Raw genomic sequence first — 19,741 nt, forward strand, 5'->3', positions numbered from 1 at the left:
AAGTAAACTGCTGACCATTTCCTCTAATTCTGTCATCTTCATGTAACAACGTCAGGACGGAACCATGAATAATTCAAGAGCAACTTGATGACTTTTATTGAGCTATTTATCATGGACATCATGGTGGGTGTCTTTCAAGTTTGAATTCTGGGATTAGTACTAATGTCTGGAAAACCCAAGTTTTCCTGGAACTCAAATAACTTTAAAGCAGAGAACCAAATGGGAGCAACTCTGAGGATATCTTCGATAAAACACTGCTCAGAACTAGGGATGCATCAATGGCATTTTTTTCAGGTTGAGTATGAGTACCTGTTTTTTGGTATTGATTCAAGTCAATTCAATTTTATTTGTATAACGCTTTTTACAATGGTCATTGTCTCAAAGCAGCTTTATAGAAATATATAAACACGGGATACAGATTTTAAATGTGTGAATTTATCCCTATTGAGCGAGCCGGTGGCGACAGGGGCGAGGAAAAACTCCCTGAGATGTTAAGAGGAAGAAACCTTGAGAGGAACCAGACTCAGAAGGGAACCCGTCCTCATTTGGGTAACAATGGATAGTGTAGAAATAAAGGAATGTTTATTGTGGTTTCATATGAAGTCTTGATATATGAAGTATTATATTTATATAATACTATATTATATTTATATGAAATATTGATACGGTAATAATACCAAAATGAGTAACACACTTAGTAGTAATCAATCAGAGGCATCATGAAACATTACATTTTGCTCTGTTGATGTTGGATGCTGTAGTGTGAAATCCACAGTTATATATTATAGATGTAATGGGATTTAAACAGCATCTTTAATGACGAGCGCAAGGATAGCCAACCAGTTTGTGCAAGGTACCGTGAATTGCACTTTGACATGTGAGCAAAGCGTGGACCCTGGCAAGTCAGTGGAAATGACGTGTGTGTCTCAGTGCTCTCATAACTGAAGTGCTCTCCGTGAGACAGTTTTTCTGCACACTCGCTTTACTGCTCCATGCTCAAAAATACCGTTGTATGCACGCAATTCATGGCACCTTACGCCCGTTTTGAAAGACCACGATCACGGATACGGCTCTGCGTGCTCAGGTCGGCCATCCTCGCACTCGTTTTTACGCAGGTTACTTGTGTCGTAGAAAGAAGCTGTTGTTCCTCCTCTTGATATTTTCGCAGAATATGAAGGGAGACTACCAAGTAGAGTGTTTGAGTAGTCAAGTCTGGAAACAACTTGAGCACAACCACTGCAAAGTGCAAATGTCCATCCATCCATCCATTTGCTTATCTCGCACACAATCACGGGGGAGCCCTATCACAGGGAACTTGGGGCACAAGTGGGGGACACCCTGGACAGGGTGCCAACCCATCACAGGGCACAATCGCACACCTACGGACAATTTGAAATGCCAATCAGCCTACAACATCTTCCTGGGGAGAAAACCAGAGTACCCGGAGGAACCCACACAGCATGGGGTGAACATGCAAATTCCACGGACACACGGCTGGAGGCGGGCTTCAAATACCCAAAATCCTCACCCCCCGCCCCAAGTGCAAGTTCAGACATAGCTATATATGCCAAATGAAAACCTCCTAGGGTGTATTTTCTTTCTCCGGTTGTTGAACCTATTTGCCCACTGGGCAACTATGAATAAAAAAATTGAATAGCCCAGACACAAATTATGCTTGCACTGTTTACCCAGGCAAGTGATTTTCCCCCTCCGGGCAAGTGATTTGACCCCCTGCCCCGGTGATTTATCGTATCAATAGCCCCTGAAAAGTGGGGCAGTGGTAGCTCCACGGCCAAGGCATTGAGCTACTGATCGGAAACGTTGTGAGCTAAAAATGCCGGCACTACCAAGCTGCCACTGCTGAGTCCTTGAGCAAGATCCTTAGCCCTCAGCTCCTCAGTTGTATTCTGTCTCAAGTGTAAGTCACTTTGGATAAAAGCATCAGCCAAATGAGGTAAATGCAAATGAGGTAAATGTTTACAAGGATCAAGGACACAAAAAGTTTTCCTTCAGAGCTTCAGTGAAGACCAGTTTCAGTAGCTTGCATGTACTTATATCGAACTGGTTATCATCTAACAGGGGGTGTAGTTGGAGTTATTAAGATAGCTGTGTGAGAAAAGCATGTAAAATGGTTTCAGATGGCAATGAAAGGTGGGAAACAGGTCTGTACTCGATGATAACAGGCCAAGCATTGGGCATGTAAGCAGAGACTTGATGACAGAAGAAACCAGACCTCTGACAGTGCGTTCATCATAGTGGTAATACACTGTGCCAGACTGTGTGGATACAACTCAGTAATAAATGGCAATACACTGTATCATAGTCATGTGCTACATTACATACAATATATAACTAAAAATACTCACTGTAAAGCATGAAAAACAAACCTGGACTATTCTGAACATTCACTCTATCATCAACACAGTGTTTAAAAGCTGTTCTATGAAACTGTTATTTCAGGCTGTAAATTTATTCCTGCACACATATGTCAGCTGTACAAGCTACACAGAACAGATGCAGTAGCCTAAAGCAAAAGTGCTTACAATGAGCACACATCTGTTTTTATTTAAACACTACTTATATTTCAAAAAGGCTTATTATTTATATTTTAAATATGATGTATTGAACTGGTTACCTAGAGAACATACATGACTGAAAAGTATAGTGAAGTTAAATACAGCCCACATGAACAATTTTTTAGTGTATAAAATGAACATGTGATATAATTCTGTATAATTCAGAGTTTATACACTGGCATATGATATTACTGAAGGCTTTGTGATGAACACCACACTGCACAACAGCTTGAACTGCAAAATGAAGCACATTCGTGCTAAAAAATAATATGCAAACAGATCATACGTGAAACTCTTCAGAATCTACACAGTACTTGGAAGATTAGTTCCATACATCATAAGGCAGTATTTAGCATTTTAATGTTAAAAGTAAACTCTCCCTCACAATTGAGCCTCCAAATGGGTTTTTACAATATATATCACACACACTTTATCACTGGTTTATCCCGGGAAATCCATGTAAAGACATGGATTATTAATGGGTGAACAATGCGGGCATATATATGTGTGTGTGTGTGTGTGTGTGCCAAGCTCTTCAGCATAATATGCTGTAACCCAAAAGCCCATTTCTCCTTTTCTCACGCCACTGTAAGCCCTGCCCATGACCGCTACCACTTTCCAGGTCAAAAACTAATTATAAATATAAACATTTTAAGAAAATAAACCAATTTCTGTGGAAGTGAAGATTGAACATGGCTTATCGCCGAAACGACTGCTTCATCCTTACTCTTTCAGACAACTTTTTCTTTTAATATTAAATCCTGCAGACAGAAATAGGAAGCACACCACACAATCAGCATATTATGAAATTCTTGCCACACTACACACACCGCTGAATTTATTTTATCATTCAAAATCCTTTTATTCGTTTTCAAGCTGACTCTCATTCTATGAAACTGCATGCGGATGATTATCGGTGACGTTCTTCTTTAAACCGCTTTCCGTCGGTTTAAAAACCCGCATGCTGCGACATGATTTCTTTAACACGTTATTCTACAATACCATACGATGATATCTACAGAAATATCACTCGCACTAATGTAATAAAAGAAAAGATTCACTTTCAATTCCCTCAAATGCAGTAACTGTGGTTGTAAGCGTATCACGATCGGAGGCCAGAACAAAAACGACGATCTGTAATCAGAACACGGTGCAGCATGGCTGAAGAGCAGTGAACCGTTGTAGCCATGAAGTCATTAATATCTTTCACAGCCTGTGGGAGCAAATATTATCTCCACATGCATTATGAACACAGCTGATGGCCCTCTGAAAAGCAAATAAACCGGTTTAACCTGAAATTAAAATCAGCATCTTTCACAACTCCATTAGATTGAAAAGGCACTCGTCCATCCTCCTGCTTTATCCGCACCCCACACGCTGTGATATATTGCTGCTCAGCATCACAAACACTGATCTGTCTGAACAGGGAAATGTCTGAAAATGTCACAGTTCAGTAGCGTTGGGGCGGGTGGGGTGGGTGGAATGTTGGGAAGCAAATGTAAGGAAAATATCGGAGAATATTGAGTTCTTCCTATATATGCGTGTGATGGATGAGATCTCATTTACATATGTAAATATCATTACCAGTCCTGCATTCCCAGGATAGGTTTCAGATACACTGTGCATAAAGCTCTTACTGAGGATGTGTAAATGAGGGAATTAGTATTTTGCTAGCTTTTATTATTTGCCTTAATTTTACTGCCACATTACTTTTACATTATTAATTAAAATTATTAGATTTTTATTAAAATTTTTTTTATTTCTGTCACTGATATCGTTTATTGTATTTTTATTATCAGCATATTTCTCAATTTTATTTTTTGAATACCTTTTGTTTCATTCATTTTTTTTTATATTTATTAGATTTATTATTTTTTTAATTCGCATTGTAAAGCAAATAATATTGAATATCCATCCATCCACAGGGTCATGGGGGAGTCTGGAACCTATCCAAGGGAACTTGGGGCACAAGGCGGGGAAACCCTGGATCCATCGCAGGGCACAATCATACACACATTCACACATGCATTCACAATTTGGAAATGCAAATCAGCCTACAGTGCATGTCTTTGGACTGGGGGAGGAAACTGGAGTACCCGGAGGAAACCCAAGCACGGGGAGAACATGCAAACTCTGGGCACACAGGACAGAGACAAGATTCGAACCCCCAACCCTGTGCGAGACAAACATGCTAACCACTAAGCTACCATACACACACACACACACACACACACACACACATACACATATATATATATATATATATATATATATATATATATATATATATATATATATATATATATATATATATATATATATATGTTTATGAAGACCATGAAATAAATTCTGTTATAAATCATGCATGCAGTTTGATATAAATTTGCTTTACCTGACGGTGAAGTCATAGGAGCAAGATGCCAGCACGGTCTTGAATAATGGTGAAAACTGTAAAAAGTTAGAAGAAAAGATGAATAACACAGCTGTATGAAAGAATACACTGTTGTATAAACATAACATAAGGCTATAAATGATATGACCCTGCGTCTGCACCGATTTGCTGTGTTCTCAGGTACTGACTATAATCAATCTGTTGCTTTTCACATCCAACCCAACATCAGTGGAAAGGGACCACCACAATTGATAACATTCTGTGTTATCAATGCAGTCTTTATGCCTACATAATTGTCCATTTCTCTACAAAATTCATTTTAATGTTTCATTGAGGATGTGTAGCATTTTACATCTACAGGATTCACCCTCTATTAAGATTAATAAAATATAGAATTTTTTTTTTAAAGAAGTGTTTTTTTTTTTTAATGATTAAAGCATGATGTTGAGTTAGTACTAAACACTACAACAATAATGAAACCATCACCAAACAGTACCCGGGGTGGACAATACACTGAGAAATTAAGTGCAACTGAAGTGAACATATACATGACGTGTCAAAATGAAAAAAAAATTACATTTCAACCTTAAAATAAAAAAAAAAAAAATTCAGCTGAAAAATATACGCAAGTCAAAGTAAAAAAAAAAAAGTTGCTACTTTCAAATGTATTCAAATATTAAAAACTAAAATGGTTCTAACTGTTGAAATTAAATTAATGCCATGTTTTCGTGTGAAAACTCATCAGAAGATGATTGTTTTAAAGCACCTATGCTCTTTGGCCTGAACACATCATTCAGTCTGTTAGATTGCAATATTTTCCCCTTAGAAGTTCTCTTGTTGCCTAACTGATTTATGTCAGCGACTGGAAGACTAGTCGATGGTAATCTAACCAGGCATTATCAAAAGAAAACAGACTAACTTAGTTAAATATAACCAGTTAACGTTACTAAATGATCAACATGCTTTTTCAGATTACATTCACTTCTTCTAGTGAGGCACATGGGACGCCTGAGTTTTTGAGTCTTTGCTTACTCTGGCATGCTGAAACGTTTTCTTGAGGTAGGGCCAGGGACGCACATACTCAAGTTCATATTTATATCTTAAGTTCATATCTTGTTCATATTTATATGCACATAAATAGCTATAGCGCTAAATTGTATAGAACGAGTTCATGATGAACTGGTACAATTCTTGAGAGAGTTTTCTGCTTTGATGAACCTGTTTGGATGATGTACTGAGCCCATTCGACTGATATAGAGCGTTCAGACATTGGTTGGTCGAGAGAAGAAAAGACCTTCGAGATTTGTAATGAGTCTAAATAAAAATGCAGGAAGTAAGAAATAAGGGGTTTTTTACCACCTGGTTTTAAATTTCAATAATACTAAAGTAAACTTTACTAAAAGGACACTATAAACACATCAGAATAATACTTGTGTTGTAATGAAGTATACTAAAGTAAACTTTACTAAAAGGACACTATAAACACATCAAAAGTATAATTAGTTTAAGTATTTTCCACCCCTGTACAGTATGAGTTGTTTAAGACAATTGCTATACTTCACACGGTAATAAGATAGTAATCATATATTAAGTATATCTAGTTGACTTTTGAGTCCACCATCAGAACTGAACTTCAAATATAATTCAAGTCAAACACCAGTTTTGTTTCCCATATTCACAAACCTGGAACTAAGATCAGTTTTACTTGTTATATTCTGATGCATTGTCAGGTTTCAATACTCTTGTAACACAGATCAACTAACTGCACAATATACTGTATGTTTCACCACAGTGGTTCATTTAACCACTCATCAAAGCTGTCTGGGGAACGCTGATGAGAGGCTTTTAATGCAGAAATCTATAGTGGTTAGCGGGCTAAAATAACACGCTGACAACTTCAGACAGAACAGCCCAGACAAACTAGAGGAACCTACTGATTACGCTGGCCTCTCACACCCAGCCTCTCATTTTACTGACAGTTAGGTAATTTATTAATCAGCTCAATATTAATGCATCATACCTTTAATTAAAATGTGCAGAACTGTAGAGGATGATGGTACGAGTTTAAAGTGGCTATATGAACTGCAATGAGTTATAGATGAACTGATTAATCGGTTTTACTAAAGTGACGAGGCTTTGGAGAGACGGTGAGGTTTTATTTATGGCAAGTATGACAGTGGTTATGACAGTACTCTAATGGCAAGTCACAGGTTTATATTAATGTACACAATCTAATATTTCAATATTAACATGCTTAAATAGTCAGCTTGAAATGAGTAAAAATGTCTAAATATTAATGATTTGATCACAGTGCCATAATGAGAAATATTAGATACATTTACCTTTAGATATTTTCACTTCTTAAGAATCCTTTTTTTTTTTGTTATTGTTGCGGTGTATAAAGTTATACACTACAGATACAGGCTGTTTTGACGCACAATTCACTGAGCATCTAGTTCGCTGTCGGAGCTTAGGCTTTAATCGACACCATTTCTCGATCACAAGGTGACGCCATAACGGCTGTGTGTTGGCGTGATCGAGGCTCACGTTACTATAATGTGAAAGGAAAACGAAAACTCCAGATATGCTGAATTCTGCCAGTTATCACTTATTGAAGTCTGCTAATGCATCAGAACAACAAATCTATGGACTTTTGTATTTTGCTGGAATATTCTGTATGACTGGAGAAGGCTGGATTAGTCATTCAGCAGTTTAACCTGAAGTTGATTATTTTTCTGTAACAGCATGTACCTTTAACACCACAGCAATTCGCCAATGTTAACAATCTTTTATGTATTAAAGACTGACACTTCGTACTGTTTATCCATTTATAGTTACCAGCCTCTCTTTTTTCCTCTTTCTTGAAGTTAATAAGACAAAAAAAACCTGCAGATCAGGATCGAGTATTCAACAGTACCGTGGTATAAAATGCATTACTTGATGTTACCTTTACTCTCCGGATGGCATAGGAATGGCCCAGCATTTGCGCTACAGGCTGGCGGACGTTTCGCAGATCCCACACACACACGCTGCAGTCGACGGCTCCCGTCGCCAACACATTCTGTAAAGAAAAAATATGTGAATGTTGACAGCACTGATGAAAAAAACCCCAACAGAAACCCTTGCAGACTTTATAATGGTTTTAATGGGAATTGTATTGGTTTTAATGGAAACTGTATTTGTCCCTGTGGGTCTCTACTGGTAATTTGTTGTCTTCTATTGGTGGCATGTTATGTCTAGTGGATACTAGGGCTGCACAATTAATCGAATATCGATCGCGATTATGATTTTGACTGCCCACGATTAAATGAACATTATCGACTGTGATATTGATGTTTAAAGTTCATCCTCCGCTCATAGAAAACTCCGCTGCAGATCAAATCAAGTTACAGTTACAGCCAATCACATAGAGCGACGCAGGGATGACATCATTTTGTAGTGCCAAAACCCGGAAACGGTGTTAGCCTTTTAGCGCTCGAGCTGCCAGTTTTGCTGCGAGCTCCAGCGCTTTGCGCGAGGAGAAATCATGACATTAACATGATGCTTAATGGCACTACAGAGGTTGTCGGGGACATTAAACGTCATCACGCCGAACAGGAAAAAACTTTGCAGATAAACTCAGGGCTCTATAGTGCAACCATTTCACTCGCATTTGTGACTGAACAGTACTTTGTGCGACTGTGAATAAATACTTAGTCGCACCGGTGCGAGTGACCTGTTCGGAGTTGTATAATACAATCAGGATAAAAACTACAACTCCAAAATGCATCTACACCACACAACAGTTACTTTCACATTGCTTTTCATCACCTCAGTCAACTGAACAAGTGTGGAAATACTGCAGAGAAGCCATTATGATGACAAGAGTAACACTGAACATCATCTGCTTCTCTCAACTTCCCGATCTCACAAACCGCCATCTTTTATTGATCACGCAAAATGACCTGAACTTTCACCTGCTCGTGTAGACACAGTGGCGTCGGGTGGAGTAAATTAATAATAATGCTAACGCTACAAGTTGGGTTTAATTCAAACTTCTTTATTAAATAACTCCTCACCAATCATAATAAAGAGTAGCAACTGTTCAGAAGGAGTACGTTGCTGCTCTCCTTCACGCTCTTCACTAACTCTAATACATAGCGTATTCACTTCATTTAAACTTAAGATTGCCAGATATCACTAGAAAAGTTAGCTCCAGTTTCCATGTTTTGATTTAATCCCCCAAAAAACAATATTATCAGCGGACATGGCAACACTGTACTGGAGAACCGATCTAAAAGGAACAACTGATAAACAAACAAACAAACAGAAAACTAATAAAATGTAAAGAAAATGTGCTTAGTTATAAATAAATCATTTAATATAAAAAATAGATATTATAATAACTTCATAAAATATAAATAAAATGAGAAAATAAATGATGTTTAATTACTATGGGTTGCATTTAATATCAATTTGACATTAAGCTTAGTTCGTTATCTCCTTAGAAAGCTATTAGCCTTTTTCCGAATATGGATCATGCTTGTGTTAATCTACTTTTAATTAGGACTACTGTTTAAGATATTTCAAAATAAATATTTTATGCTTGTTTATTTATCAATTAACCAACAGTATTTCTCATTGCTATTATTTAAACTCAATTAACAGTGACCATGAGCAGAGAGCTTACATTTAACTGTTTATGACAGACCTCCTGATTAAAGCTTAAATAAAAAAAGATTGGTATCTGGATCGGTTTCGGTCGTAAAAATCCTGAATGGAGAATCAGTAATGAACACCATTACACTAAAGCGCTTTGCATCTGACGGGTAAATACCCGATACTCACCTAATCACATCCTATATAAGATTATTCAGATATATACACAATATACACAGAGCGGTTTGAGAACTGACTCCAGCCCAGAACCATGACAGTGGGAAATGTCTAATAGTGTAGCTTTAAATATATTTAAGAGGAGCAGACTTCAAAGACTGAACATTGAAGTTTATTGTATTTGTTTACAAGGTAAACAGGTTAACGGTTGTTTTTTGCATACAGTCTGTAAAATTAACTGAAAATGTTACATTTAGTTTATCGGAAGGTAAATTAATTTGTCATGGCTCACACTATGTTCCTAAATTCTGTCATAATTGACCAGCTCAAGTTTTCTCATGCTACTTGTGTGTTATATTGTGCACATTAATGTTACCATCTCTAAAAATAATAATAATAAAATGAAAATAAAAACCCTCAACTTCAACTTTGCTCCTAAATTTTTGTAATTGAAATTGAGAAAAAGAAATTGTCTTGCATCTCTCCTCCTGTAAACACTGTTATTGCCTTTTCTGAATTCACCTGAATTGTTTTCATTTGGTTGCATATTGTTATATTTGATTTCATATTTTCATTTGGTTGATGGCATTTTTATTTATTTACTTATCCTATATTTTGGGTACAATTTTATTTATATTTTGCTTCTACGAGATGATGCACTTTAAGGATCAGTCTAATTTGATGCAAAGATTTATACATCAGCAGGAATGTAGCAAAACATGGAGGTGAAAGCAGCGGTCTGTTTATTTAAATGTGAAATGCAATAAAAATATGTTGTCCCTAAAATCAATGAATAATCGTGATAAATAATCGAGATCTCAATATTGCTCAAAATAATCGGGATTATCATCTTGGCCATAATCGTGCAGCCCTAGTGGATACCATTAATGACCATTACGACCTACGTAATGGAAACCATTTGGTAACATTGTGGTTAACAGCTGATGGTTTGTAATGGTATTTGAAGTGGAAAACATTCGAATTTCTGTGATGGATTCTATTGTTTCTTTTTCCAGCAGGGAGATTATATTAAAATGTATATACTAACTAAATTTAAAGTCTTGATTGTCAGAAAGCGTTTCATCAGAGTTTCATCATATACTCCAAGACTGACAATCATGTTTAAACACAATGTGAAAATGGATGGATTAACACAAAAGGCAATCAAATAAATTAGATTTACCTTCAGATTTCAACCAGAAAGCATTTAGTTATTAATTCTATAAAAATTATCCTTAAGCAATAAATATTAACTTATAAACCTAGTTGACTGTAATTGTTTTATTCCCTGTATGTATGTTAATTTCATTTCAAGTTTTTATTTGCCTTTTGTTATTAACTCAGCTCAATGAATAATAAGTGAAACCTAAGGTGTTTTCCTACAACATGAGAGACGAAATTAAACCCCTACTGTGCATTACTAAGGTCACCTGGTCATATTTGCACCAATCACAGCTAAGGACCTCGGCTTTGTGTGCCGGAATGGCCAGTTGACACGAGCCGGCTTTCACGTCCCAAACTCTCAGCGTGCCATCTCCTGGAAACAGACAAGAGAGTATTATTCACAAAATATACAATTATTCCACATATGATATATCAGTAATTCGTGGCTTGATCCTTCATGATTTAGTGAAAATCACCCATACAACCCTGCAAAATAAGCTGAAAACTGTCTATACACTTGGATATAAAGTCAGCACATTTTACTACTGTAACGCGTGGCATATAAAGTGCTAATTACTGTATGGCAAATCCATACATCGTCATCAAAGTCAATTACAGGGTTCAAATATTCATAAACCTAAAATATGAACACAAAAATATTCATATAATCATAAACGTAAACATGGGTGTTGGTCAAGACCTGCAAGTCATATGAGGAACGAGGAAACAAAGGCATGCTGAAACACAGGTAACCACAGCTCTGAAATGCACACATACTATGGCAAGACTTCGCAACAAAACTAAGACACATGTGCGCATAAACAGACAAACTAATCGGTCACTCAACAAGCAAGAGGTGGCCACAATCAGGATCAGCGCCAATCGCCAGGCAGGGGTGGAGACACGACGCAAATCAAAACAAAATGCAAATGATGAAGTAAAACAAAAAACAAAAAAACATGCACAATGTGCTCCTTATGGAGATATTTCTACGGCCAAAAACCTACTGTCTATTACAAAGAACTGACACTGGAGACTCCTTCCATAAATGCTAAAAAACGGTCTCCTTAGAGAGAAGCGTTTTTCTTTGTTAAATAACATTTATTTTTGAAAAACAATCATTATTAATCCTAGGTTATGTTGTGTGTCCATCATACAATTCGTGTGAATTAGTTGTTACTATAGAAATGATAACAAGTGCAGAAACTAGACAAACAAATATGAAAATTTGAGGCAGGTGCATGATGATTTAGGCCCAGTAACTTGCACACTGCTAAACTACTGACTATACAGTCTTTACTGATGATGTAACTCATGATGGTAGCAGCAGAATGAATGCAGAAGTTTAATCTGTCTTCCAATTTACAGAGAAATGCAGCCAATCTAATTGGGAAGACCTTCATGCAGCAAGAGAATGACACAAAAAGCACTGCCAATACAACAAAGGACTTCATCAGGGGGAAAAAGTGGAATGCTTTAGACTGGCCAAGTCAATCACCAGACCTTAACCCAGTTGAGCAGCATTTCAGCTCCTGAAGAGGAGACTGAAGGGAGAAACCCCCTGAAATAAACAACTGAAAGAAGCTTGGAAAAGCATCACAAAAGAAAAATGCAATGTCTTGATGCAGTTATTGCAAGCAAGGCATATGCAACCAAATATTAAGTGTTATTTACTTTAATACTATATGTTCCTTTACTTTTGCCCACCTAACAATTGGGTGGTCTGGCACCAAAGTTGTTTAAAACATCTAGATGTAAATATCGGAAATCTATCGTCTCATTCATCTTTCGATCTCCCACCCAAATGTCTTCAATGTATAGCGAAAAAATAGCATTTATCTTGCTGTTCCCATACTTTTGGAGGGGACTGTGAACATATATTAGCAAGCTAGCATCATTAGTCCTGTACCTCAAGTGCAAAACTAAAGAAGTGAACTTTTTGAGTCCTGATCAACTGATTTTGGGAAACAGAGGAACGCTGTGTACAGTTCATTTTTAGCTGAACTGCTCTTTTGAAATGAGACGCTACAATCAGCAAATGGTGGTCTTGCCAACTTCTCACAGTTTCAGGCTACAGCAATGCTGTAATTGCTGTGCACACAATAGTGCAGTGAATGCAACCCATCTCTAAATCTCAGAAATATTCCCTCTACAAACATTCTGCAAAATCCTGTGAATCATGACATCATTTCAAGGAACACTTAGGCATGAATGGACGAACAGCAGAACTGACAAGACGATGCATCAGTGTGTCAAAATGTACCAGCCAGACACTGAATTTCAACAAGCACCTTCTCTCTCTCTCTCTCTCCGTAAAACCCTCTATGACCTTCATTCACATAACATTAAACCCAAAAAGGAGGGGATTGCCTCATAAGGAACTGTACACTACATTTAACATCCTGTAGTCAGCAGTAAGTGAGTTGTGTGCTGGCCATTCATCGTATAGCGTGTCCGTGGAGACCTGCAACATCAGCGCCATTTACAGCACTGAAAAACAGTCTAGAGCTGACAAGAAAAACATCATTCTAGTGGTATTGATTATGGTACATATGCTCTGCGTTAAAGTCATGATCAATGAACTCATCAAGCATTGTTCTACCGTTATCTAAGTCAGGGTTTTAATTTCAGTTCTTCAGTTTGAAGTTTTCCCCTGCTCACACACCCGACCCCGAGTGATCAGATAATCACTAAGCCTTTAATGGTTTGGCAAGGTGTGTTGAGATTAGGAGAACTTATTAACTTGTCAACCCCAATGAAGGAGGTGTGGCCTCTGTACCTGTCAGTCACAGTGAAGGAGGTGTGGCCTGTGTATCTGTCATCCCCAGTGAAGGTGTGGCCTTTGTGCCTGACAGTTCCAGAGAAGGAGGTGTGGCCTGTGTACCGCTCAGCCGCAGTGAAGGAGGATTGGACTGTGTACCTGTCAGTCGCAGTAAAGGAGGTGTGGCCTCTGTACCTGTCAGTCCCAGTAAAAAAGGTATGGCCTCTATACCTGTCAGTCCCAGTGAAGGAGGTGTGGTCTCTGTACCTGCCAGCCACAGTGAAGGAGATATGTCCTCTGTACCTCTCACCCCCAGTGAAGGAGGTGTGGTCTGTGTAACTGTCAGCCCCAGTGAAGGAGGTGTGGCCTCTGTGCCTCTCAGCCCCAGTGAAGGAGGTGTGGTCTGTGTAACTGTCAGCCCCAGTGAAGGAGGTGTGGCCTCTGTACCTCTCAGCCCCAGTGAAGGAGGTGTGGCCTTTGTAATGCTGCTTTTAATATACTTTTAAACTCACCATACACAATCAATAATCACATATAAAAACATACAATGTTCTGTCTCAGAAGAAGAGACAATGCAATACAATAATGGACAGCTTTTATCATAATCTTTTATCTTAAAGGCTGTTTCTTAACACTGCTGTCGAGAACCTTATAAATTTTCCATGCTTATGCGACACGCATTCACCTCTCTGCATACTAAACAAGCCTCTGCTTCGAGTAGCTAAGTATGCACCACCCAAAATATTGTTCTCATTGACAATTCAATAACTCACTACTTAAATAAATGGCCTCGATTTACTTAACTACTGCTGGGGAGCTTTTATGCAGACGGTATGCACAATAAGCCGCAGTCGATCAGAAATCCGCAGTGCTGAGCTCGAGCCGAATGAATGCCTGCACAAAACTAAAACTTGTGTCTATTTCAGACTGTCACATTCATCCAAATGGATAGCTTTATTCAGCCTGGTGTGTTTAATGGATTCTCATTAGAAGGACAGGAAACTTCTGTTCCTTGAACTACTGCCATTCTTCTAAAGTGGATTGCAGAGATTCCAGAAGAAACTAAGTTCTGAGGATAAATTAGCGTTTCCTACAGGGCTGGTCTGCAGCGTTTCGTTAAAACCTTTGATTTGCAACCCGCTCTGTGCGCTGCTGACTTTAATTGCGGCTAAATGGATCTCTCAGCGAGATTGCTGGCACGCCAAGCCTTTGCCTTTAAAGCTTTCATGGCATGGTTGCCAGCCGAGGCTGAGGAAGTCCGTATCTGCAGTGTGCGAGGGGGAAAAAAAACAGGATTGCTGATAAGCTTTAATCTTGTAGTACTGCTATTGTTTCTCTGCAGCTCTTCAAAGCAAACCTTCACTGTAAACGACATTATCATTCAGCCATGTGCCACAGTGCTGCTGTAGAACAAAAAAAGGCTAGAAACACAGCACTACGTAGCCTTTTACATTAAAAACAGCAAGAGAATTTGCTTCCTACAATGACACAATGGGACCGAATAGATGACTAAAATTAAGCTCTTACTGACAGTATAACGTAACGAAAAAGCAAAACATGACATTAACACAAAATGTTGAGGTCACAAACAGAGGAATATACACCGATCAGCCATAACATTAAAACCAATGACAGGTGAAGTGAATAAGATTTATTATCTCGTTACAATGGCACCTGCCAAGGGGTGGGATATATTAGGCGTCAGTTCTCAAAGTTGATGTGTTGGAATCAGGAAAAATGGGCACGCGTAAGGATCTGAACGACTTTGACAAGGGCAAAATTGTGATGATTAGATGTCTTGGTCAGAGCATCTCCAAAATAGCAGGTCTTGTGGGGGTGATCCCAGTATGCGGTGGTTAATACCTACCAAAAGTGTTCCAAGGAAGTGTACCAGTGAACCAGTGACAGGGTCATGTGCGCCCAAGGCTCATTGATGCGTGTGAGGAGCGAAGGCTAGCCCGTCTGATCCGATCCCCCGGCTATGATGGCGAGATTTCAGAACACACAGTGCATCGCAGCGTATTGTACCACCTACCGTAACATTCTTGCAGAACAAGTACACCCGTTAGAGGCCACGTTACTCTCTAATGGCAGTGGACAGCAGGGGGTGTGAACTGAACCCACCAGCCTGTAGGTGCTCTTTCATCATCGAGTAAAGGACAGAAAGTAATTTCATGGTAGTGCATATGATGAGTGGCTCACAATTAATGCATGCGAGTGGTTGTTTGATGTACTAGGACCCCATTTTAATGCATGTTAATGGGCAACTTTGGCTTGAAACTTGGGTTGGTTAGGCACATGAAGGATATTGCTGGTCATGTGTGATTACAGTTCAATTAGTTAGTTAAAATATCGACTTGATAAGTAGCTCACAAAAGTGTTCACCCTGTCATCAGGAGAGCGAGTTCAAATCTCGATGATGCCACCGCAATACGTGGCCGGGAGTCAAGACAGCAGAATTGGTCATGCTCTCTGGGTGAGAGGGATGATACATACTCTCTCTCCCCTGTCAATCACAGCACCACTAACCAATCGTAGCCGTCTATGAGCTCATGTATGCAAAAAAGTGCAGATTCTTCAGCGTGTTACCCTTCCCTATATCTGTAAATATTTTACCACTCACAAATGGTTTGGAGTCAAGCCAGAGAACAGAGTTGAAGAGAATACTATGAACAGAAGCTCTAGGTGTAAGGAATAAAACACTTGGGACGTGCCGTAATAGTATTTAAAGACTAATGATGTGGTGTTACTGTGTTGTATTCATCGCAATTTGCCAATGTGGACAAATTTGTCATATGGTAACAAATAGCCTGTACCTTTTAACCCTTTATAGTTACATTTTTAATGTTGTGGCATGCCTGCAGAACAAGTTAGGTCCTGTTATCACTTGCAACCCTTACTGGCCCCTTTTTGTTTCTCATATTTCTTGAAGACTGGCGGGTAACTTACTCACTGTTACCAAGTACTGACACCAGAAACTCTATACCACAGCGTGTATAAATGCTCGAATCTGTTTGCTCAGAAGGTGTGCGTTATTTCCGTATAACGGCACGGGTAGATACAGTTGTTTAACTTATTTGATGTCTCTGCATAAAGTACTAATATTTTTACTCAAAAGGACTGCTATATTAGTTGGGTGGCTGTGCCTCAGGTGTCCACTAATCGTAGGGTTGGCGGTTCGATTCCCGGCCCACATAACTCCACATGCCGAAGTGTCCTTGGGCAAGACACTGAACCCCAAGTTGCTCCCGATGGCAAGTTAGCGCCCTGCATGGCAGCTCTGCTACCATTGGTTTGTGTGTGTGTGTGTGTGTGCGTGTGTGTGAATGAGACACAGTGTAAAGCGCTTTGGATAAAAGCTCTATATAAGTGCAGACCATTTACCATTTATAATTAGGATCATCATGAATAATATTATTCAATATATTTACTTTACAACATATAACTTAAAATAAATGTTCATTAAATACGTGTGATTTTTTTTCCCCCTACTTTGAAGGTTTTATTTCTAGAATATGTCCTTGTTAGACAAGAACGTTCTACAACAAAAATTAATTGGCATCAAACTTTATAGCATTCTGTCCTCGAATCCTATTTACTATGTACACACGGTAAAAGAAATGAGAAATCCTGGCGGTATTGATCTTTTAGAAAAAATAAGATTATAAAATGATGCATGTTCCTCCTACAAATGATGCACAGATCCATTTTTATAGTCGATGATTTAACTCAGTATAAAGACGACACATTTCTGCAACATAACACAACATAAAACCCAGCTATAAAGCACAATGCCATGAACTTTATTCGCAAATATCCAAAATGCTCAAATCAAAAGCGGCACGAGAGTATGAATGACGAGCTTCGCAGCATGTTTGTAACCTTTGAGAAACGCTGTATCAGCAGAGGCACAAACACTTTTTCCACATGATCAAATTCAGCACTGTTCCAGCATCGATTTTCAGACATCTCTCACTACACGCATGCTTATGGCTTCGGCACTCCTATTTTAATAAGAAAGAAAAGGGCTTTCAATCAACACGTCAGTGTGTAACATTGTGGCTAAATTCCCTCTAGATGATTTGAAAACAGCGGGAATAAAGCAACGTGTGTGCTTTCATGTGAGCAAATGAAACCTTACGAATGATTAAAGTGTGCTACTAAATCCTGCAAGGGCCCAAATGTGGAGTTACAGTGGTCCTCTGCTGTTGGAGTCCATCTGCTTCATGTTTCAATATTCTGTAGGGTTTGAGATGCTTTTCTGCTCACCACGTTAGTAAAGAATGGTCATTTGAGTCTTTCTGTAAGCTCGAACCATTCTCCTCTGACCTCGCTCATCAACAAGGTGTTTCCTGATTGGCTGATTGGACAACTGGAACCTAATGAAGCGAACGGTGAAGAAAATTGAGCAAATACACTCACAGAGCACTTTATTAGGAACATACAATAATATATTCATCCAATCATTTGGCAGCGGTGCAATGCATAAAATCACGCAGATACGGGCCAGCAGCTTCGGGTAATGTTCACATCAACCATCAGACTGTGGGGAAAAAAACGTGATTTCAGCGATTTGGACCGTGGCACGACTGTTCATGATTGAAGCACGTCAGAATGCACAACACCTCAAACCCTGAGGCAGATGGGCTACAACACATTGGGTTTCACTTCTGCCAGCCAAGAACAGAAAGCTGAGGCTGCTACAGACTATTTGAGTATTGATGCTGACCGTGTGCAGCCCTTCATGGCCACAATTTACCCATCTTCTAAGGCTTACTTCGAGCACGACAAAGCAAACGCCATCTCAAATTGGTTTCATGAACACGGCAAAGAGTTCCGTGGTCTTCCGTGGTCACCGGATCCGAATCCAACAGAGCACCTTCGGGATGGGGTAGAACGGGAGATTCGCAGCATGAAAGTGCACGTGAAAAATCTTCAGGAACTGCTTGACGCAATCATATCCACATGGACCAGAATCACAAAAGAATGTTTCCAACATCTTCTGGAATCCATACCATGAAGAACTGAGGCAATTTTGAGAGCAAAATGGAGGCCCTACCGAGCATTAGTATAGCGTTCCTAATAAAGTGCTCAGTGAGTGTATAATAATTATTGACACCCCTAAGAAATATGTCAAACAATTTGTCATTCTTTAAAAAAATGAAAAAAGGAGTGTCTTTATTCATGATCTGCTATATTTACGTATATTTATCTACAATAAATAAAAGAATCGATGATAACCTTCGGCTGTACAGGCCACTACCGTCGAGAGCTTTATTTCTGAAGCACTGGCGCGCAGCAAGGTTGTGACTTGCTTTATTTGGAACACAGCCGCTGGGTGAAATGGGAAGGTAACTAAGCGCATAAGCTGCAGACTCTCTGTGTGAGCTGATAAGATCTGAACAGCGCAGCTGGGAGCTGAACAACTCTGGGACATGATGACAGAACCTTGTGATTCGCTCAAGAAGTACGTGTACAAACACACACGCACACACACGCGCACACACACACACAGCAATGCCTCTGGCGCTCTCAACTTTCTCCTTCTCTGTTCTGATAAAACAAATAATTTAAAATATTTCTCTCAAAAGAATAACCGCTCTAAATGAAAAAACCTTTACCCTGGTTAAGGAGAATATTCGTTCACTTTAGGAACTCAGGGCACAGGTGTTTGTGTAACTAAACTAATTTTGTTGGAATGAAATGAAAACCTGCACCCACACCGGCCCTTTCCGGATAAGACTGGACACCCCTGTAATAGAGCATTACATCCAGAACATCCACCGTCCACCGTCCACCACTCCCAACCTCTTACACACAGTGCTTTAGTGAATGTATAAATCCTGCAGAGTGCACTTTACAGTGTGCACACAACTATACCAAGATCAACACTTAAGTTGTCTTAAGCTGCACAATACTTTGCGCCATATAAAAAAATATCACCACAACTACTTTAACCGCCTTTTTTTCACACAACATTTAATGATTTATTTTATTTATACAAGTTATTAGCATTATTTATCGGTTATTACG

At 38.9% G+C, this 19,741-nt stretch overlaps 1 protein-coding gene across 1 annotated transcript in view; it reads right to left on the minus strand.

The window, feature by feature from the left end:
* pex7 (peroxisomal biogenesis factor 7) overlaps window positions 1-19,741 on the minus strand; it is a 42,831-nt gene that overhangs the window by 14,756 nt on the left and 8,334 nt on the right. Inside the window, exons 6-8 of the mRNA XM_053614160.1 lie at window positions 11,214-11,320; window positions 7,916-8,029; window positions 4,969-5,024 (exon numbers count right to left, since the gene is read on the minus strand). Coding sequence (XP_053470135.1) covers window positions 4,969-5,024; window positions 7,916-8,029; window positions 11,214-11,320 — 277 coding nt within the window. The remainder of the gene's footprint in view (window positions 1-4,968; window positions 5,025-7,915; window positions 8,030-11,213; window positions 11,321-19,741) is intronic.

This window comes from Ictalurus furcatus, chromosome 25 (assembly GCF_023375685.1).
Source record: "Ictalurus furcatus strain D&B chromosome 25, Billie_1.0, whole genome shotgun sequence".
NCBI lineage: Eukaryota > Metazoa > Chordata > Actinopteri > Siluriformes > Ictaluridae > Ictalurus > Ictalurus furcatus.